Here is a 20,369-nt window from a genome sequence, read left to right as displayed (position 1 = left end):
GTCACATACCACTGACCCATTTCATAATTATGACCATTAATTAATAGATTACGCCTCTGACAGGTTACATTTTAAACTTATGACGCTCCAAACATTAACAGATTACCTTTTTTTTTTTTTTTTTTTTTACTTTCTTGCAGCCCACTGACTTATTTCATAGTTCCATACTTACTTAATACATCTAATTTAATAAGTTTTTTAAATAATTTAAGCGACCTTAATTCTTTAATTTCTTTATTAAGATTGTTCCATAATTTGACACCATTTACTGCAATACTCCTTTCCTTTGGTTCTAAATCTTGGTTTTTAAAGACTTCTATTCCTTTCAATTTATAACTATTTACTCTTTTTTCAAACATATTTTGAATGTTTGTTGGTAAAGTATTTTTATTATCTTGGTACATTTGTAATATTTTCCAAATCGACTAAATCATGAAATTTAAGTACCCTATACTTAATAAACAATGGATTAGATGGATCTCTAAAACCAGTGTTACTAATCACTTTTAAAGCTCTTTTCTGCAAAATAAAGGTTGTATATGTTGATCCCCAGATTTCTACACAATAAGTTAAATATGGGACAATCAATGAATTGTACAATGTTAATAAACCATGACTATTTAATGAATATTTTACTTTATGCAAAACAGCAATGGCTTTCGCTATTTTTCTTTTATGTAATTTATGTGTGACTTCCATGTAAGCTCTTCATCAATCACGACTCCTAAAAATTTTGTTTCTTTTACCCTTTGTATATCCATTCTATCTATTTGTAATGCCATTATTTTTTTTCGCTCCATCATTAATATAAAATTTGTCTTATTAATATTTAGTGACAATCTGTTCATTTCAAACCAATGTTTAACTTTTTCCAACTCTGTATTTATCACTTGTGCTACTTCCTGTATATCTGATCCAGAGTAAAACAGCGTTGTATCATCAGCAAATAAAATGCTGCCAAGCACATTGGATACATTCACAATATCATTGATATTGTACCGAGTACCGATCCAAGTACCGATCCTTGTGGTACTCCATAAATAATGTTACACAATTCTGATTTGGTATTTATCTGAACAAACTGTTTTCTATTTTCTAAGTAGCTTTTTACCCACTGATGCGCAACACCTCTTATTCCATACTGTTGTAAATTGTGAAGCAATCTTGAGTGGTCTATAACATCAAAAGCCTTTTTCAGGTCGATAAAAATACTTACAAAATAATCATTATCTATTGTTGATATTTTCTCTGTTAGTTCCATAATTGCCATAGCTGTTGAATGTTTTGTTCTAAATCCATGCTGAGCATTATTTAAAATATGATGTTTCTCAAATTTATCCAATCTTGTCACAAAAACTTTTTTCCATAATTTTAGAAAACTGTGGAAGCAATGATACTGGCCTGTAATTACAAAAATTATGTTTGTCTCCATTTTTATATAATGTGACTACCTTAGCAATTTTCATTTCATCTGGAAAAATCCCATTTGTCAGAGACACATTACAAATATAAGTAAATGGTTAATTTCTATTATACTTTTTACAGTCATGTCTAAATCTTCATGGTCAGTTGATCTTTTGCTTACAGTTTTTTTTTTTTACAGTATTTCTTATTTCATATTTTTCCACATTGTCCAGGAAAATACTATTGACCGTATTTACCAGTGTATGTAATTTATCTTCTATTATTGGTTTATTTCCCACCAGACTTGATCCTACATTTGAAAAATAATCATTAAACCCATTTGCAACTTCTTTTATGTCATATATCTATTTTCCTTAAAATAGTTTGGAATAGTTGCTTTCACTCCATCACTATCAATCACACTTTTTATAATTCCCCATGTTACCCTCATTATCTTTACTCTTATTTAATTGTTCACTATAATTAACTTTTTTTGTTTCCTAATTATTGTTAATAGTATATTTTTATATTTTTTGTATTTAATGTTCTGATTCCTTTGTTTGCAATTTTAAAAAGCACCTGTATAAATATTTTTTCTTTGCACAAGCATTTTTTATTACCTTTGTCAGCCATGGTTTATTTACTCTTTTCTTACTGAATTGCTTACATGAATGTTACATCTATTTCATTCTTTCAAGATCTCATTGATCTCCCTCAGTTTGATTACTAGAGCAGGGACCTGGAGTTACATTGGAGGAAGGTTCTTCAAAAAACTAAGTTTCTCGAAAGGAGGATCCGCTGTGCTTCTATTCATTGGCTGGGTTGTTATAGTTGAAATAATTTTAAAATGTCACTTACCTGATTCTGACCTCCATGTGCATATAAACAGCTATTTCACCGCTGACTAGATCTCAGAAGATGTGCACCTAAATGGGAACTATCCAGTTATTGTCCAGTACTTGTAAGCTGACTTGGTAAAAAGTCCCAACACTAACCACTGTCAGAAACTTGTAACAAATATTAGCATATCCAGGCAAAAGGAATCGTCAAACAAAATACTCCATGAAGCACAAATCCTTGAACTGAGCGCATTGGATCATATGAGAAATCCAACTGATGCCAGACCACATGGGATGGGCCCCCACGTGTACACAGATTCACAGTAGCAAATACTTTAGAATGTAGCATACTAACCTCATTCATTGGCAACTTATCTAAACAACACTGATACCATTCACTGGCTACTTGTCCAAACAAATCATAGAAGACTTTGGAGGTCACTACTGTGTATTATAGCTAAGCAATGCAGGTCTTTGTCTCATTTGACCCCCTCAGAAATGGGTTTATCCCAAAAAGTGACAACTCAGAAGTCTACATATTTGTTAAGGACACCCCAGAGAACAGTTTAGCACATGTTTTGAGGATGTACATGGTGTGTGCTTTAAAATGACATGTGGGCGTGGTCGCTCCACGATAACATCTGACCCCCTCAGAAATGGATTAATCCCCAAAAGTGACAACTCAGATGGATTGTTATGGATGCAGTTAGACCCAAGGAACATTTTAAAACAGGTTTTATGGATGTACTCAAGATGTGATTTAAATGTTGCAGGGGCACCCTCTACTGGTCACTCAAATGGACTTGTCCCCATGGTAACCGCTAAAGAAGTATATCATGTTGTTCCTTCCCTATCAGGGAGTCATTTAAAACAGGATTGATGAATGTACTCAGATGTGTTACAAACCAATTTCTGAAGGGTCTGTCAGCAGCTCCCCCTGGTGGTGTCCCCAAAAGTGTCACTTAAAAATTGCATTTTTTTGGTCCCTAGCCATCATCCTAACAATTCCATACCCCAAACCTTTTATACTTGAGATGTGAATAAAATCTTAGCTAGCTCCCACATTATTCCGTTTCTGTCCACTGCCGTATGTAGTCCTGGTTGTAACAGGCAATCCGCGGAGCTTACAAAAACACTTTAAATCGTCAACTTTCCAGCGGTTGAAATGATCCAAATCACAGCACCCCTCGCTGCTTTCCGCTGCCAAAAATTTAGCATACCCATAATGCACCGTGCGGCCTGAGACACGCACTTCGCTTATTATGTGCACTGCAGCAAAATTCTGAGAGTTGTACTTAAGATTCTTCAATCAAGTAACTGCTACTCGAATTTAGTACTTTGGTTTCAGAAAACAACCAGCAGAGATAGGGGATTAAACCCACTCTATATTTGTGAGTGTCATACCTCAGATTTTAACTCTGGATGACATGGATCACAAAAACCATGGTTCAATATGGCATATAAACCATGGATTGCATCATTTTTCAAATAAGGAAAAAAGTAACTTATACCGTATTTGCGTGCATGGGAACCCAGGCTCGTGCATCACCACACCTTCTTTTGAAACAAAAAAAATTCAGACTTTGCCCTCATTTTAGGGGTTAAACTCAACAGTTTTCAATAAATCTGCTTTCTGAAACGGGCCTCAGACATGTATGACAAATCTCCTCCAGATCCAAAACAACAAAGAGGAAGAGTCAGCTGGGAAAGGGCTGCTGAAACAGAGAGATGGTGTAAAAAGAAATAATGCCCAATACAGCCATGGCATTCATGTCCTTGAGTGTGTGTGTGTAAATTCCAGCAGTATTTTTTTTTTTTTTTTTTGGAAGGGGGGGCGGGGGTGATAAAATACTAAAATGACAGAAATCCTTTCCTCTTCAGCATTTCTTGTATCAGCTGTACAATAAAAACAATACTGCACGATATTTTAATTGTCAAAATGTATGTAATTTACTAGAATGTTGATTTAAAAATGTTAAATGCACTGTATTTAAAACACTTTTCAATCTCATGCAGACATTCCTACTGATCTCTGCAGGTGCACCAGAAAGTTAACACAGGCACATAAGAGTGCAAAGTTGGCTTAGTCCAGTCCCTTTAGACATGTCAGGCATGAAGTTGTCTTTTTTTGTCTAAATGCAACAGAAACAAAGCAGCAAAGTAAATGCAAGTTTTCTGTGAATATTTATTGAAGTTCTGGGCACTGACACACAGAGGTTTGAGCTCGATGAATTCAAATAGAAGTCTATAGATTAAAACAATCTTGTTAGAAGGTAACAGGGTGGGTTCCACAGGGGTCCGTCTTAGGCCACCACCCTAATAAGAAGTCTGTGGGTCACCGAGCTTTCTCTTATCGTGCCCCTGATCTGTGGAATGATCTCCTTGCGTCAATAAAACAGTCAGATTCTGAAGAGACTTTCAAGTCCAGACTTAAGACGCACTTATTTTCTCTTTCATATGGCTAGCATACTGGTATAGTTTTGTTTTACACTTTCTACTCTTAATTCATTTTATTAGGAAACAGCGTGCAGCAGCCTCAATTTTACCTAAATTCTGGGTCTTTTAGTGAAGCTTAGGGCTAGTGGCCGGTGATCACCTTAGTATTTCCTGTTTTTCTTGTTGTTTAATGCTGACAAATTATACTGTATTTCTTGTCTTTGATACCTGATTCTGGGTTTTTTTTCCCTCTGTTTAAGGTGCAGCTCCATCCAGAGATGGGATTTGGATTTGTGCTGGAGACCCCCTGTCCTGTGCACCAACAGCATTTCCTGTATATTCGTTTTGTGAATTGTTTCTATGAATTGTTCTGTAATTTGTGTCTAACCCTGCTTGAGGTTTCTTCCTCAGAGGGAGTTTTGCCTTACCACTGTTGCTCTGGGGGTTAATAATGTTAGACCTTACTTGTGTGAAGCGCCTTGAGGTAACTCAGTTGTGATTTGCTGCTATATAAATGAAAATAAATTGAAAAACAGTAGTGACTGACAATCGCCAAGATTGTCTACTTAATGAGTAGGCCATCTGATCTGGTGACAAACGGCACGGTGGCTTAGTGGTTAGCACTGATGCCTCACAGCAAGACGGCCATGGGATCACTTCCAGCCCTTTCTGTGTAGAGTTTGCATATTCTCCCCATCTCTGCGTGGGTTTCCTCCCACAATTAAAAACATGCTTATTTAGGGTCTGCTCCTTTCTCTGCTCCAGACAGGCAGAGTCTCTACATCCAGAGTTGGTCCCGGGGCACTGGACTATGGCTGCCCACTGCCCCTAGTGGTTGGATTGTGTCTAACTGCAATTAGGATGGATTAAATGCACAGGAATGATTCTATGAATGTACAATGACAATAAAGGCAGTTTACTTAAACCTAATTGTCTAACCATTAGGTCACCCCCACCTTTTTCTTTATTTTAATGGAAATACACAACTGGGGAAAATGATTATCATGGCTAACATTTCCTCATTGATAGAATGTTCTGAAATATTATAATTTGAAGTGTTTACCTGAAGGTTTGTCTCTTTCCAGCCTGGTTTCTTGGCCAGCATTCGCACCAGAGCCTGACAGGGTATTCTACTGCTCTCTAGCTGATCTATGGTCTGAAAAATACAATGAAATGTTCAACATTCTGCAAGAAACATACCTTTCTATGTTCACACTCTGGACATCACACAGCTCAGATTATACACACAGACAAAATGGGTGAAGTGGGATTTACACTGTAAGCCACCTGAAATGAAGCCAACATTTACATGCAGTTTGTGTTTAACACAGAGTGCACATTTATTTAGTACAATTTGAACTGTGCTGCCATTTCTCGATTGTATAATGTGTTGCTTCAGGCCAAAAATGGGAGCACTTTACATATAAAGGACAAATGGGAACGTGAAGCAGGAATAAACAACTACAGAAGAGTGGGAGAAAGTATGCCGCTTCCAATGGTCTACCAACTCCCTGATATGGACGGAACACTGTTGGAAAAATGTCATTAGATATTTTAGGTCACCCTACCATGGCAAACATAAAGATACAAACTCTGCGTGTTGGAGACAATGTGGCTCAACAGAAGCGAACAATTAACACATTCTGGGACTGCCCCAACCTGAAGCAATACTGGGTTGACGTTCATAAGGTTAACTTCAGTGTTTAGAACTCAAGTGACCGGTGATTTTAAACATTTGTAATTGAGTCTTGTGTCAACAATAGAGAGGAGGAGAGATGTGAAACTGTTACAGGCACTTTTAGCGGCCAGTAAGAAAGCAATTACAGGAAATTAGTTGAACCCGGCACCTCCAAAGTTAGAAAACTGGTTTCAAGCTATATTTGAAATCTATAGAACAGAAAAATTAACATATTCTCTGAGAATTCAAAAGGACTATTTCTATGAAATTTGGAACAAATGGATCACCTTCATATATCCTACACATGCAGAATTTTCATGACTCATCCAGGAATTTGATGTTGATCGCCATTTTATTTACATTTTCTAATGAATGTTCCATGACTGTTAGTGCTTAGTTCAGATACAATGTTCATGTTTGTTACTGTTCTTAATTTGCTTGTTTTATAGTGTATAAAACTGAAAAAGGACTAACTGTAATTGTAAACTCAGAATATAACTGTGATGTTGCCTTTTTCGAGCAAAAAGATAAAAAAAATCAATTCGAACTGTGCTGTACAGGACACAGACTAAATTGCAGGGGTGGGATTCTTTAGACATCTCATGATTAGATTACAATTCAGAGGGCTGTGATTCAATTATAAAATAACTGGTGCATCTTTTTTGTATACAATATTTTTGTTACTGTATTACTATTTGTATTTTTTTGTTTTTAAATCAAAGTTTTTATAATTGATGAAATACTTTTTTTTTTTTTTTTTTACAACTCATGCATATTTGCACCTGTTTGTTTGTCACTGACCAAGTCTAAGTCCCCCCAACCCAAGTGTGGATTCAGACCATCTCATGTTTGGACAGTGGTGGGCACAGCTAAACTGAAAACTTAGCTTCACTAAACGGTAATTGAAAAGTTACGTTTTATAACGCTAGACCGATAAATCGCGAAAAAAAAATTTGTGGAAGATACAGCCAACTGCTAACTTTTAGTACTGACTCTACAATGTTGGCTACTGATAAGCCAGTTTTGAGTTTAAGCACTGCAAGGGCTTCTGAGTAAATTCAAAGGTGATCTATAAACACAAAACGAACACACGAAAAAATAAATAAATAAAAAAATTTAAGCCCCAAACACTGTCATCTTTATCAAAAGAAGACAGTGCATATATACATAAACACACCGTCTTCTTCTAGTGTTTTGATTTGTTCTGTTTTCATAGTTCAAGTATATACAGTGAGGAAAATAAGTATTTGAACACCCGGCGATTTTGCAAGTTCTCCCACTTAGAAATTATGGAGGGGTCTGAAATTTTCATCTAAGGTGCATGTCCACTGTGAGAGGCATAATAATAAAAAAAACAAAACAAAAAAAAACAACAACAACAAAAAAAAACCGGCAATCACAATGTATGATTTTTTAAATATATTTTATTTGTATGTTACTGCTGCAAATAAGTATTTGAACACCTGTGAAAATCAATGTTAGTATCTGGTACAGTAGCCTTAGTTGGCAATTACAGAGGTCAAACATTTCCTGTAGTTTTTCACCAGGTTTGCACACACTGCAGCAGGGATTTTGGTCCACTCCCCCATCGTAGATCTTCTCCAAATCTTTCAGGTTTGGAGTTTCAGCTCCCCCAAAGATTTTCTATTGAGTTCAGATCTGGAGACTGACCAGGCCACTCCAGGACCTTGAAATGCTTCTTACGGAGCCCCTCAGTTGCCCTGGCTCTGTGTTTGGGGTCACTGTCATGCTGGAAGACCCAGCCATGACCCATCTTCAATGCTCTTACTGAGGGAAGGAGGTTGTTTGTCAAAATCTCGCAATACATGACCCCATCCATCCTCCCTTCAATATGGTGCAGTCGTCCTGTCACTTTTGCAGAAGAGCACCCCCAGACTGATGTTTCCACCCCCATGCTTCACGGTTGAGATAGTTTTCTTGGGGTTGTTCTCATCCTCTAAACCTGGTAAGTGGAGTTGATTCCAAAAAGCTCTATTCTAGTCTCATCTGACCAGATGACCTTCTCGCATGCCTCCTCTGATCATCCAAATGATCACTGGTGAACTTCAAACAGGCCTGGACATGTGCTGGCTTGAGCAGGGGGACCTTGCTGACATGCAGGATTTTAAACCATGACAGCATCATGTGTTACTAATGTAATCTTTGTGACTGTGGTCCCAGCTCTCTTCAGGTCATTGACCAGGTCCTCCTGTGTAGTTCTGAGCTTTCTCAGAATCATCCTTACCCCACAAAGTGAGCTCTTGCATGGAATCCCAGACCGAGGAAGATTGACAGTCATCTTGTATTTCTTCCACTTTCTAATACATCATCATAACAGTTGTTATCTTCTACCAAGCTGCTTGCCTGTTGCCCTTTAGTCCATCCCAGGCTTGTGCAGGTCTACAGTTTTGTCCCTGGTGTCCTTAGACAGCTCTTTGGTTTTGGCTATGGTGGACAGGTTGGAGTGTGATTGATTGAGTGTGTGAACAGGTGTCTTTTATACAGGTAAAAAGTTCAAACAGGTGCAATTAATACAGGTAAAGAGTGCAGAATAAGAGGGCTTCTTAAAGAAAAATTAACAGGTCTGTGTGAGCCAGAATTCTTGCTGGTTGGTAGGTATTCAAATATTATTTGCAGCAGTAACATACAAATAAATTATAAAAAAAAAAAAAAAATCATATGATTTTTTTTTAGATTATGTCTAACAGTGGACATGCACCTTAGATGAAAATTTCAGACCCCTCCATGATTTCTAAGTGGGAGAACTTGCAAAGTCGCAGGGTGTTCAAATACTTATTTTCCTCATACATACATTATATATATACAGTGGTGGGCACACAACAGATAAGATAATGTTTTCTTTATCGGATTATCTTTTTAGATAACTTTAAAAACCATTATCGGACCAATTATCTTCCGATTAATCTTTGTCCGATAACTTTTAAACCGATAAACAAAATAAACAAAGCTGAACAGCGACAAGCATTTTTAAAATTAGTTTAGCACTCACCTGTTAAAAGTTTTGTAACCGACGCACAGCTATAACCTTTGCAAACAGAAGAGAGCCGCTTGTATAAAAAGCATCTCAATCCTCTGCAGACAAAGGAGAAACAGCCCCCCCCAAAAAAACATTTCCTTTAACACCGTGCCAATAGCCTGGTGATATCACCCAAGTCATCCACAGGCATACATTTTTAACTTATGGTTCAAATTAAACCAAACAAATTTTGGACAAGTTATTTAAAATTACTGTCATGTCTGAAGTTTTATTAAGTAAAAATATCAGATATATGTTTTAGTTTTAAAGTAATGTGCTAATTTTTAAGGTTTTGTGAGCACATCCTGTGACCCGCAATGCATTTTGGGTAGGATGATGTAATCTCAGTACATCACGACAGGACAAATGCATTTCAGACACTCTGTTCAGGCTCCACGAACAACAGCATTAAACTCTAGTGCCTAAAACGCTCGAATATATTCACTGCGTTTATAGATGTTGGTTTTATTTGCGTTTGTTAAATTCCACGCATTTTAAATGTAGCAGACAGGGATTACTGTATCTGGAATTTTGTTTTCAAGGCCTCTACTGCCATCTACTGGTCAGTAGTGTTCACTAAGCGTGTGGGAACCAGTAGACAGCAGTGTTCTATTTATTTTGACCCTGGTTATGTCAGATGATTGTCAAATCAACTTTTTGGCTTTGCAAATGGCTTTTTTTGTGTGCAATGAATGTATACATTATACAAGTTTCACTTTTTTAATGGAATTACAACCTTATTTCTTTTTCAAATTCTCCCATTTTTTGCATCCAGCCTCATTTCCTTTAGAAATTTCCTTGACAAATAATAGTCTATTAGGACGTCAGGTTATGTGTTACACGTATACGTGTGTATATATTTTTCAACTTATTCCCATTGATGAAACTTTTCATTTTCTGCCTGAAAGCTTATTAGATGAGTGAGTTCAGGGCTCCGTTTGTTTACAAAATACACACGTTACAGACCTTGAAATCCAACAGCAGGGATTGATATTATCCAAAGATTTATGAACATACAAATTAACGTACTTACACTTTATCATGATTTTCTCCATTGTGAGATATAAAAGTGTCTTATCGTATCGTTCGTGTGTATGTGCATTATAACGCAGCACACGAGCGACGTTACGATATTCCTCAGAACGACAACATACGCAACATGCATCCAGCAGCATACACGCTGCTGTCAGACAACTGCCTGTAAAGTTTTTTGGCAAGTTATAACTTTCTAAACAGCGTAATTTGTAATGAAATCGATATTCATTTATGCAGCTCTTTCGGCACCATGTTTGTTTTTTCAGAGACAGCAGTAAGCTCCTCCTACCCCTCCAAACAGAGGGATTTGTAGCCCTTCGCCTTCCCCTACACCTCGCTCCAAAAAGAGAGACTCAGCCAGTGTTTAGCAGAGGCACTTTTACCCAGAATCCTTTGCGATCTGTTTGTTACAAAACCTCAGAATTAGTGCATTATTCAACATTAAAAGATATGCTATATTTTAACTTTGTACAAACGACATAATTGACATTAATGGAGTTATTCTATCGGTATTAATGTTATTTATAATCAAAACCATAAGTCAGCATGACTATTTGTCAAGACCTACGCCTGACCGGAGTGTCGTAATTGATAGAGAGTTGGTTTTTTGGCTGCTCTTGGAGTGCCTCTGTGCTGGGAACTCCAGCAGAGGCCAAATGTTGAAAGAAAAGTCTGGTCTCATTGTTGGGTATGTTGTTTTTAATATTATTATAAGCTATTAAATTTGTTCTACTACTAGTTGTAGATGTGTCAGAGGTAATATTGGAATTTATCTGTTATCTGTAACTTCCGATACATTTTTGGGTGGTTTATTGTTTTATCTTTATCGAAGATAACTTTTCAGTTATCTGATTATGTTATCGAAGATATTTTTTTGGTTATCTGTGCCCACCACTGTATGTGTGTGTGTGTGTATATATATATATATATATATATATATATATATATATATATATATATATATATATATATATATATATATATATATATATATATATATATATACACACACACACACACACACACCAAAAATATAAACGCAACACTTTTGCTTTTGCTCCCATTTTGTATGAGATGAACTCAAAGATCTAAAACTTTTTCCACATACACAATATCACCATTTCCCTCAAATATTGTTCAGAAACCAGTCGAAATCTGTGATAGTGAGCACTTCTCCTTTGCTGAGATAATCCATCCCACCTCACAGGTGTGCCATACCAAGATGCTGATTAGACACCATGATTAGTGCACAGGTGTGCCTTAGACTGCCCACAATAAAAGGCCACTCTGAAAGGTGCAGTTTTGTTTTATTGGGGGGGGGATACCAGTCAGTATCTGGTGTGACCACCATTTGCCTCATGCAGTGCAACACATCTCCTTTGCATCATCCGTGAAGAGAACACCTCTCCAACGTGCCAAATGCCAGTGAATGTGAGCATTTGTCCACTCAAGTCGGCTACGATGACGAACTGGAGCCAGGTCGAGACCCCGATGAGGACGACGAGAATGCAGATGAGCTTCCCTGAGATGGTTTCTGACAGATTGTGCAGAAATTATTTGGTTATGCAAACCGATTGTTTCAGCAGCTGTCCGAGTGGCTGGTCTCAGACGATCTTGGAGGTGAACATGCTGGATGTGGAGGTCCTGGGCTGGTGTGGTTACACGTGGTCTGCGGTTGTGAGGCTGGTTGGATGTACAGCTAAATTCTCTGAAACGCCTTTGGAGACGGCTTATGGTAGAGAAATGAACATTCAATACACGAGCAACAGCTCTGGTTGACATTCCTGCTGTCAGCATGCCAATTGCACGCTCCCTCAAATCTTGCGACATCGGTGGCATTGTGCTGTGTGATAAAACTGCACCTTTCAGAGTGGCCTTTTATTGTGGGCAGTCTAAGGCACACCTGTGCACTAATCATGGTGTCTAATCAGCATCTTGGTATGGCACACCTGTGAGGTGGGATGGATTATCTCAGCAAAGGAGAAGTGCTCACTATCACAGATTTAGACTGTTTGTGAACAATATTTGAGGGAAATGGTGATATTGTGTATGTGGAAAAAGTTTTAGATCTTTGAGTTCATCTCATACAAAATGGGAGCAAAAGTGTTGAGTTTATATTTTTGTTGAGTGTGTATATATATATATATATATATATATATATATATATATATATATATATATATATATATACACATATACATACACACACACACACACATATATATATACATACACACACACACACACACACTGGCTGTACTGCACCAATTCATTTTGTACTTGGGGAGGTGATGGTCCAGTGGTTGAGCATTGGGCTTGAGACCAGAGGAACCTTGGCTCAAACCCCAGCCTGACTTGAGAATTGCTAGGGCCCCTTGGGCAAGGTCCTTAATCCACAGTGATCCCGGTGTGTAGTGAGTGCATAATGTGAATGTGAGGCATAACTGTAAAGCACTCTGAGCATCTGATGTAGATGGAAAAGCACTATATAAATGCAGTCCATTTACTGGTGTAAGAGTACTTAAAACGAAGTGTGTTGTGATAATGGTGAAACATTTGTGCACCGCTAATTTGCATAAACTAAACTGTAGAAAACATGGCATGTGACATCTATTCTCACCTTGGTATCATTTCAAGTAACCTTTTTTTGCCATGGCTACACCTAATTCAAAATTGAGGAAGTAAAATCAGAACGTAAGCATTTTTTTTAGTGAATACTCGTATATGCCTCATCGGAATTACGTGTGTGGGAGGAAATGTTCAAAAGTGGATCTTTACTCTAAGTGGATTTGGGGTCAGGGGGGTGCTGCATTGCACACAATCACATCACATGTGATTGTCTGTTCAGTGGCTTAAAGAATTAGTTTACCGTATTTTCTGCACCATAAATCACGCCCTCAATTAGCAGGTACTTAACCCTTACAAAAGGCGCACGCCAAAACATAGTCTACAAAAAAAAGGTCACGGAAGCAAAACAGTGAGTTTGTTTGAACTTTATTCTAGTATCTATTGTCACGGAAGCAATTAGTGAGTTTATTTGAACTTTTTAACAATTTGAACTACTGGTATTTAAAAATATGGTACAGTATTTTTTATTATGGTTCTGTCACAAATCCATCGAAGTCCTCATCTTCTGTGTCTGAATTGAACAGCTGGGCTGGATCTTTTTTTCGGTAATCTTGTGTCTGTAGTAGGTGCAGAAGATGGCCAGCTTTTCTTTGTAATCCGCTGGGAGTTGCTGCGCCACGGTAGTCCTCGTGCGGATAGAGAGCTGGCGCCTTTTCATAAAACGAAAGCACCAAGACGGACCGCCATCAAAGTTTTCGATGCTCATGTCTTGTGCTATCATTTTTGCCTTCAGCCGAATGGTGACTGTAGAGACGCTTCTCCCGGCTGTTCTTTGTTTGATGACCCATTGCTCGAGTTGGTCTTCCAACTGTGGCCATCTCGCTTTGTTTCTGTGGAAACTCCGTTTGGTCTTTTTAACTTGGCACAGTTCATTTTCTTGTTTCCTCCACTTACGTACCATTGATTCATTGATCTTGAATTCTCTCGCAGCTGCTCTATTCCCATGAACAACCGCCTAACTGATAGCCTGCAGTTTGAATTCTGCCTCGTAAGCATGACTCTTCGCTGGCGCCATTTTCGGGGGTCCTTAGACAAACAAATGTTTTGCAGAATACCTGTAGTATAACTACCGGAGGAGTGGCGGAGGTAAGTGTACGTACCACGGACTCTTCTCTGATTGGTTTATCGCTGGCAGCGTCCGTACTCTACGCTACCAGCGTATGTACTGTTCTCTGATTGGTTTATCGCTGCCAGGGTACGTACTCTACACTGCCAGCGTACGTACTTTACGTATTACGTCCCTGTATCAGCGGGAAATGGTCCAATATTCCGACGGTCAAAGACAACGTTGGTCGTTTTTACAGATTTTGTAATTCAGTGTGCACATAAGGCGTACCGGATTATAGGGCGCACGGCCGATTTTTGTGAAAATTTAAGGCTTTTAGGTGCGCCTTATGGTGCGGAAAATACGGTACTTGTGCTATGTGTCTGATATAGTGACATTAATTATCTCGCTAGCTGTGCTCCTTACCGCATTGTGTGCCTCATAAATAATTAATGCAGCAGGTGAATTCATCTTGCGTGAAGGGGTAAAAGAGAATTACACTCCCCCACGACTTGTATACATATATTTTCTCTTAAAGAGGCATTTTTGGACATGTGCAACTTATCCGTTGGTGTCACTTACTCTCAAAAATACAAGGAATTGGCATAAACAAAATATGATCAAAGATATCAGATTATCTTGAATTTTGCACATCAGTTGTCAAATGTGCCATGTCAGTGTATCAAAAGTATTAACATGTACTTCCACATTTGAAATTTCATGGAAAACATTTTAACATGGGTATCAGTTGATTGGCTGACCTTCAAAAACTCCTCCATGGCCTGCAGTCTCTCTCTCCAATTGGCACTGTCAAGTTGTTGAATGCACAAAGCGGGGAGGACAGCAGCTGCCTTTTCTTCACACACTTCCATCTAACAACCATCAAAAGTGAGGCGAGTCAATCCAAAATTCTAGCTTCATTTTCTGGTTTATACACTCAACAAAAATATAAATGCAACACTTTTGGTTTTGCTCCCATTTTGTATGAGATGAACTCAAAGATCTAAATCTTTTTCCACATACACAATATCACCATTTCCCCTCAAATATTGTTCACAAACCAGTTGAAATCTGTGATAGTGAGCACTTCTCCTTTGCTGAGAAAATCCATCCCACCTCACAGGTGTGCCATACCAAGATGCTGATTAGACACCATGATTAGTGCACAGGTGTGCCTTAGACTGCCCACAATAAAAGGCCACTCTGAAAGGTGCAGTTTTATCACACAGCACAATGCCACAGATGTCGCAAGATTTGAGGGAGCGTGCAGTTGGCATGCTGACAGCAGGAATGTCAACCAGAGATGTTGCTCGTGTATTGAATGTTCATGTCTCTACCATAAGCCGTCTCCAAAGTCGTTTCAGAGAATTTGGCAGTACATCCAACCAGCCTCACAACCGCAGACCACGTGTAACCACACCAGCCCAGGACCTCCACATCCAGCATGTTCACCTCCAAGATCGTCTGAGACCAGCCACTCGGAGAGCTGCTGAAACAATCGGTTTGCATAACCAAAGAATTTCTGCACAAACTGTCAGAAACCGTCTCAGGGAAGCTCATCTGCATGCTTGTCGTCCTCATCGTGGTCTCGACCTGACTCCAGTTTGTTGTCGTAACCGACTTGAGTGGGCAAATGCTCACATTCGCTGGCGTTTGGCACGTTGGAGAGGTGTTCTCTTCACGGATGATGCGAAGGAGATGTGTTGCACTGCATGAGGCAAATGGTGGTCACACCAGATACTGACTGGTATCCCCCCCAATAAAACAAAACTGCACCTTTCAGAGTGGCCTTTTATTGTGGGCAGTTTAAGGCACACCTGTGCACTAATCATGGTGTCTAATCAGCATCTTGGTATGGCACACCTGTGAGGTGGGATGGATTATCTCAGCAAAGGAGAAGTGCTCACTATCACAGATTTCAACTGGTTTGTGAACAATATTTGAGGGGAAATGGTGATATTGTGTATGTGGAAAAAGTTTTAGATCTTTGAGTTCATTTCATACAAAATGGGAGCAAAACCAAAAGTGTTGCGTTTATATTTTTGTTGAGTATATTAAGTGAAATCATGTTGACAAAATGTTTTAATCACATCAAATAGCAACAGCAAACACATCTGAGAAAATTTCTAGGGTTAATATATATGTCTAACAAATTAGAAAACACACTAGACTGATAGTGGGGTAGGACACAGCAAACTGAAATTCAAATAATTTGTATCAGATTCTCACAGAAAGCTCTGGTTCCACCACTTCTTTGGTCTCTGCTGGCTGTTTCTTTCTCTTTCCTGCATCAGGCTTGGTACCAGCGGTTGTAGGTTTGGTTTTCCTTGGAGGCCCAGCACCCTACCAAGTAGAAACAAGGCCATTATTCTCACATTCATTGATTGACACCACAAAAGCAGAACAAGAGACCAGAGATGTCAGGCATCAGCTGAGCCAAAGAAACCTGTTTGAGATGTCCTACGGGTTTGGAGGAAGCTTCAGGTGCCGGCTGTGGATAGGACATTGTGTTCTCCTGTTCAGTTCCTGCTTTCTTCCCCCTTGTAGGTTCAAGCTTGTTGGCACTTTCTTTGATCTGAATGCCAAACAAAATGTTAAATCCAAGATCTACTGGAACAGCACTCATTCACCACCTGTAGAACAGGATTTCACTTCAAAGATTCCTTCACTTGCAGGAATAACTTATTCAACTTTACAGATTTTATCTGCTTACAGTAAAACTAGAGATCTATGATCACACACACAAAATGATACCACCCCACCCCATACCAGACTAATGGCCTGCATATGTTATACAGGCGTAGTAGTAAATCTTTTATTAAAAAAATAAAAAAAAATACTCAATTGACGTACTGGTCAATTTCTGCAAATGAAAATGATACATAATTTTTTAATTTCCTTTGAAGACATCTGACAGGAATAGTTTTCATTCACAGAGATATTCACATGGTGTGCTAAAATCGTGCAAAGTTTCACTGAAATCAAAAACCATTTGAGGTATACTTATGAGATTTATGAACAATGTGAATACGCCCCATATTTTATAAATATGCTCATCCTGTGGGTAAAACACCATGCATTTTTTTTCTAGCAAATTAAATTGTGAAATGATTTCAATGCATCTTTTTGCCCTCTCTTTGGAGGATTTATTTTTCCCCTCAATGTGCAACTAGTTGGTACTTTGCAAAGCAAAGTATTTGTAATGATCCATTAGAAATACTTTTCACTTATTCATGGACAACCACCTGTAAGTCGCTCTCCATTTACAGCACAAGATTTCTTAGATTACTTCGAAAAGAAAATAGATGACATTCGGTTAAATATATCCCAGCATGCCTTAGTCCAACAACTATACCCTGTTATTGACGGGCGTGTCATCACTGATACGTTACCTAGAGTTACTGAATTTTATATTATTTCATTGGGTGTGCTGATGAAACTTGTAACTTCAGTGAAATGTACAACCTGCTTATTTGATCCTATACCAAGAAAACTGTTCAAGGATCTGTGGCCCACTCTTGGGCCGACTGTGTTGGAAATGATTAGTGTCACTAACTTCTGCATCTGTTCCTAAATGTTTCAAATCTGCAGTGATTAAACCATTACTTAAATAGAATGTTGACCCTAGTCTACTGAAAAATTATAGGCTGATATCATTTTGTTCTAAAATTCTTGAAAAAGTAGTTTCACAGCAGCTCGTGGACCACCTTACTGAGAATGACCTCTTTGAGCCACTGTAGTCTGTACTTAGAAGGTACCATTCCAGAGACAGCTCTCACTAAAGTGGTCAATGATCTTCTGCTTGCAATGGATTCAGACACCACTACAGTTCTGGTGCTGTTACATCTTAGCGCTTGATTTGATATGGTGGATCATTGTATTCAACTTGAAAAGTTGGAGAATCATTTTGGGAGTACTGGGAATGTCCTTGAATGGTTCACATCATACCTAATCAGCCGCTCTCACCGTGTCTTGTACAACACTACCTCTAACCTTGCTGACATGAAATAACAGTGTTCCATCTTAGGTCCCCTGCTTTTCTCCCTTTATATAGCACCCCTTGGACGCATACTGTGGCGTTATGGAATTAATTTTCATTGCTACGCTCATGACAGTTGTACATGCCGATAACTAATGGTAACCTCATACACAAAGTGTTTAGAGGATTGCGCTAATCATTGTAGCCGGTGACGCTACAACTTTACAAATCAGCACACTGAGTAAAATAAAGCCTTTTCAGAGGAAGAGGGTCCACGCTGATCATCTGTGCTTATAGTTTGAGAACGCTCCAAAACTCATAACGATGTGAAAAAAGAAATTACCCAAGAAAACAGAGAGAGAAAACACCTTAAGCTTAAAATCTGCATGCTGGTACAGCAACACTGTGGCATTGCTTAGGGAGAGCCCTGCCACTACTGATAGTTTAAAAACGCAAAAGTACTTTTTATCCCATTACTTGATTAAATAATCAACAGAATACTCAATTCCAAAAATATTTGATAGCTGCAGCTCTAGTGTAGTCATTTCCGGCCAAATGATTCTGCTCTTTTTCTCTCTGTCTAAGGCACTGATGACATCACACAAGGCTGCTGACTGCGCACCACCGATTGATTTTTTTCCCCACCCCTAATACGGATTACATTATGTGCATTTAGAACACTTCCTAGCTTGCTTGTGCCATGAAAGCATAATTTTATTTAAACAAGATTTCATTTTTTAAAGGTTTTGTTTGCCCACCAGCCCCCAAAACCTTTTAGAGTAATGAGAGAAATTACAAAGTGAAACCTCCAGCTTACTTTGTCAAGCTTGGGTTTATCAAGATCAGCCAGGATGGGGCTAATGACCTTCTCTCCAACAACCTTCATGAAGCTCGCCATAACAGCAAATGCAGCATCTCGCACTTCAGGTGAGGAATCATTGACTTGCTATGGGGAAGAGAGCAAATGGATTCAGATGCAAACTTTCTTAAAAGTGCTCAAGAAGAAGAAATAGATCAGAGCAGAGTTTGGCATTAAATGATCAAACCTTAAGCACAGCGGTACAGATGGGTTTGACCAGTGTTTTTGGCAGGGCTGAAGGAGGACACAAAAGAATACTCCTGGCCAGGAACAATGAGGCTTGTTGCTTTATGGAAGGATTTTTGTCGTCCATCACAGCCAACACATCATCACTCAGGTTTTGAAGAGATGTCTAAGTGAAGACAACATGCTGCAAGAGCTCAAGATCATTAAACCTCAAGGCAATCAAGACTTAAAGGGGAACAGAAATGCCCAAAGATTATTTATAGCATGAATAAACACAAAAACTGTGTTCTTTTTGATAGTTCAAGAAACACTAAAGATCATAAAGCATCTACAGAAAACATTGTTTTAGAGTCGTGGTCTGAGAGGCTTTGACATCAACCGGCTGCTGCCATTTATGAAGGTCAGGCAGGTGACGTCACTGGTTGGGGGACGATGAGCCTCTTTCTGAGATTCCCTGCCAGAGGCATTTACTTAATGCATTTTCAATGGGGATTCGCAACTGAACGCACTCAGAAAAACATTCACAAAATACGTGTTAAAATGCCATTCTGACCTCATACAGACACTTTTTTTTTTAAAAACACAATTATCCTTTACTGGCAGAGTTTAATTCATGAAGTCAGTGGTGTGAGGGCAGAGCTCTGTGCGAGTGGAGTGTGTAAGTGTCATCCGTGTCCTGGGACGACAAGCAGGAAACATACACCTGTTTATCGAACAAATGTCACGGACAAAGTGACAAGAATAACCAAAACCACTTAAGGAAGGAAATATTTTCTCCCTTGTTCCTCCGTTTGTGGCTTTGCCAACATGTGCAGCTTTCCGGCATATTCCACCTATTTTCTTGACGAGACTAATAGAACTTCAATGAGCGAGCTCAGTAAACTGCACTCGTCCCCAGCAGAGGAGACCCCATCCAGTGACGTCAACCAGAAGTGCCCTCCACTGACTTCAGCCAATGGCGAGTTACATGTCAATTTAGCGGAAAGTTTGATTCAAATATTATCTACACTGCCCTCAAACATTCTACAAGTGTATGAACACCACTTTTTTTTTTTTACCAAAGAATGCACAAACAAATTCTCAAACAGCATTTCTGTTCCCCTTTAATACTTAACATGCAATGATAAATTTTTAATTACTAGTAATTATCTGAACACACAAAATTGACTGGTGTATGGTTGGCTGAATGCATTTGTGGATGTCCGGTGAAGCAACTGACATGGTGTGTTTACAGCTAAAATGA

The 20,369-nt window shown here is 38.7% G+C and overlaps 1 protein-coding gene across 1 annotated transcript in view; it reads right to left on the bottom strand.

Moving 5' to 3' along the window:
* Positions 1–20,369, bottom strand: part of LOC117532118 (cytoskeleton-associated protein 5-like) — a 106,207-nt gene that overhangs the window by 68,947 nt on the left and 16,891 nt on the right. The window contains exons 11-16 of the mRNA XM_034195391.1: positions 19,128–19,292; positions 18,899–19,027; positions 16,534–16,677; positions 16,332–16,445; positions 14,864–14,974; positions 5,743–5,835 (exon numbers count right to left, since the gene is read on the bottom strand). Of these exons, the coding sequence (XP_034051282.1) occupies positions 5,743–5,835; positions 14,864–14,974; positions 16,332–16,445; positions 16,534–16,677; positions 18,899–19,027; positions 19,128–19,292 (756 nt within the window). The remainder of the gene's footprint in view (positions 1–5,742; positions 5,836–14,863; positions 14,975–16,331; positions 16,446–16,533; positions 16,678–18,898; positions 19,028–19,127; positions 19,293–20,369) is intronic.

Source organism: Thalassophryne amazonica, chromosome 2 (genome assembly GCF_902500255.1).
Source record: "Thalassophryne amazonica chromosome 2, fThaAma1.1, whole genome shotgun sequence".
Lineage (NCBI taxonomy): Eukaryota > Metazoa > Chordata > Actinopteri > Batrachoidiformes > Batrachoididae > Thalassophryne > Thalassophryne amazonica.
This window is presented reverse-complemented; position numbering and strand designations above follow the sequence as displayed.